We start from the raw sequence: 2,046 nt of genomic DNA, 5'->3' as shown, positions 1-2,046 counted from the left end.
TCTCACTGATGCTCATCGATACCTCAAGGGGCTCAGGATGGGCCCAGACTCTGCTCGGTTGTGCCCAGCATCAGGACAAGGGGCAATGGTCACAAACTGGGACACGGGAGGTTCAGCCTCAACACAGGAAAAACTTCTTGATGTGAGGGCACAGAGCATGGCCCAGGCTGTGGAGAGGTTGTGGAGTCTCCTTCTCTGGGGACACCCAAAGCCCTGGACATGCTCCTGGGTGACTGCTCTGGTGATCCTGCTCTGAGTGGTCTCCAGAGATCCCTTCCCAGCCCAGTCTGTGATCTGTGATCTGTGACTGTTCCTGACTGGGACCTGTGGGCAGTGCAGGGATCTTGCGGTGCCACGGTGCGGGCAGAGCTCGGGTGCACATTGTCCCAGCTCTGTTTTCCAGCCTCTTCCCCAAACCCACCTCACTTCCTCTGCACTACAGCCTTACCAGGATGGGCTCGATGTGTGCCTGAGGTTTGTTGGCAGTTTAATACCCGGAACAGGCTCCTTCTGCTTTGCCAAATGCCAGGCCTGCTCCTGAAGTTGGAGCTCCAGAAAACGCCCCCTGTTTCCAGCACTGGGCTGCCCAAGGGCTCTTTCCATGCCCCAAAACCCCTCACGTCCCTGGAGGTCACCCCTCTCCCCTCTCCCCTCCACCAGGGCTCCGGGGACGTGAAGTACCACCTGGGCATGTACCACCGGCGGATCAACCGCGTCACCGACAGGAACATCACCCTGTCCCTGGTGGCAAATCCTTCTCACCTGGAGGCGGCCGATCCCGTGGTTCAAGGCAAGACGAAAGCAGAGCAGTTTTACTGTGGGGACACGGAGGGGAAGAAGGTGAGTGGTGCTGAGATGCCCGCAGGGAAGTGCCCCGGCACTGCTGTCACCGTGACTGTGCTCCCCTGGCTCTGGGGATGGCTTTGGTTGGGGCTCCCCCACCCCGGGCTCCCTTTGCCACTTCCTCCATCTCCGAACATTTGCGGGGATCAGCAGATCCCAAAGCCCTTGTTTGAAGGCAGGCAAAGAAGGGGCAGGGATCACCGTTCAGGGCTGGGATCACCATTGATGGGCTGGGATCACCGTTCAGGACTGGGATCACCATTCATGGCTGGGATCACCATTGATGGGCTGGGATCACCGTTCAGGGGTGGGATCACCATTGATGGGCTAGGATCACCGTTCAGGACTGGGATCACCATTCATGGCTGGGGTCACCCTTGATGGGCTGGGATCACCGTTCAGGACTGGGATCAGCTGCAGGCACTGTCCTCGGGACGGCACCAAAGGGATGGCACGGCGCCTGCAGTCTGGGAGTGAAACGTGGGGGCAAGGGGCATTTTCCTCATCCTCCTTGGTGATGAAAGGCTTTGCTTTGGGCTGTGCGTGGTTGGGAACGGGTCTCGCTGTGGCTGTGCTGGCTCTCACGGTGCCTGTGCTGACCGTGGTCCCCGGAGGAAGCACCCGGCTGCTCCCCGTCCTTCCTGGGGTGACGCTTGGGCTCTTCCCCCCTGCTGAGCACCGCGGTTTTGCCCCGGCAGGTGATGTCCATCCTCCTGCACGGAGACGCCGCCTTTGCCGGGCAGGGCATCGTGTACGAGACGTTCCACCTGAGCGACCTGCCCTCCTACACCACCCACGGCACCGTCCACGTCGTGGTCAACAACCAGGTGAGGGCAGACCCCGGCCCGAGCCCCCATCCCAGGGTCAGCAGGGGGGAACCTCGTACCCCGCTGCTGTTCCTGGCTGGGGTCAGCGGGGGGTACCCAAAGGGGCCTGACCTGACGCAGGGCTGCTGCGAGATGGTGCAGGGTCCCCGTGCAAACCAGAGGCGTTTTGGTGGGAGCAGCGCGTCCCCATGGGCGCAGCGGGGTCATGGGCCGATGGGCTGCGTGTTCGGGGTGTGCCCCAGCTGAGGGACGCAGCCGCGGGGGAACCCCAGCGCCCTGGGGAGCCGCTTTCCAAACCCTCAGCGCCACTCCCGTTCCCTCTCCTCCGCAGATTGGCTTCACCACCGACCCCCGCATGGCCCGCTCCCCCCCGCAC

General features: G+C 62.5%; 1 protein-coding gene across 1 annotated transcript; it reads left to right on the top strand.

Annotated features, from left to right (window-relative positions):
• Window positions 1-522: 522 nt before the first annotated feature.
• Window positions 523-1,670, top strand: LOC104538784 (2-oxoglutarate dehydrogenase, mitochondrial-like; the record flags this gene model as incomplete). Its single annotated transcript, XM_010182112.1, has 2 exons — window positions 523-840; window positions 1,542-1,670. Coding segments are annotated over exons 1-2 (447 nt in total), but the record flags the coding sequence as incomplete, so codon positions are not given.
• Between the last annotated feature and the right edge of the window lie 376 nt (window positions 1,671-2,046).

This window comes from Mesitornis unicolor, unplaced genomic scaffold (genome assembly GCF_000695765.1).
Source record: "Mesitornis unicolor isolate BGI_N332 unplaced genomic scaffold, ASM69576v1 scaffold44773, whole genome shotgun sequence".
Lineage (NCBI taxonomy): Eukaryota > Metazoa > Chordata > Aves > Mesitornithiformes > Mesitornithidae > Mesitornis > Mesitornis unicolor.
The sequence above is the reverse complement of the archived record's forward strand: the minus strand, read 5'-3'. Positions and strand labels throughout refer to the sequence as shown.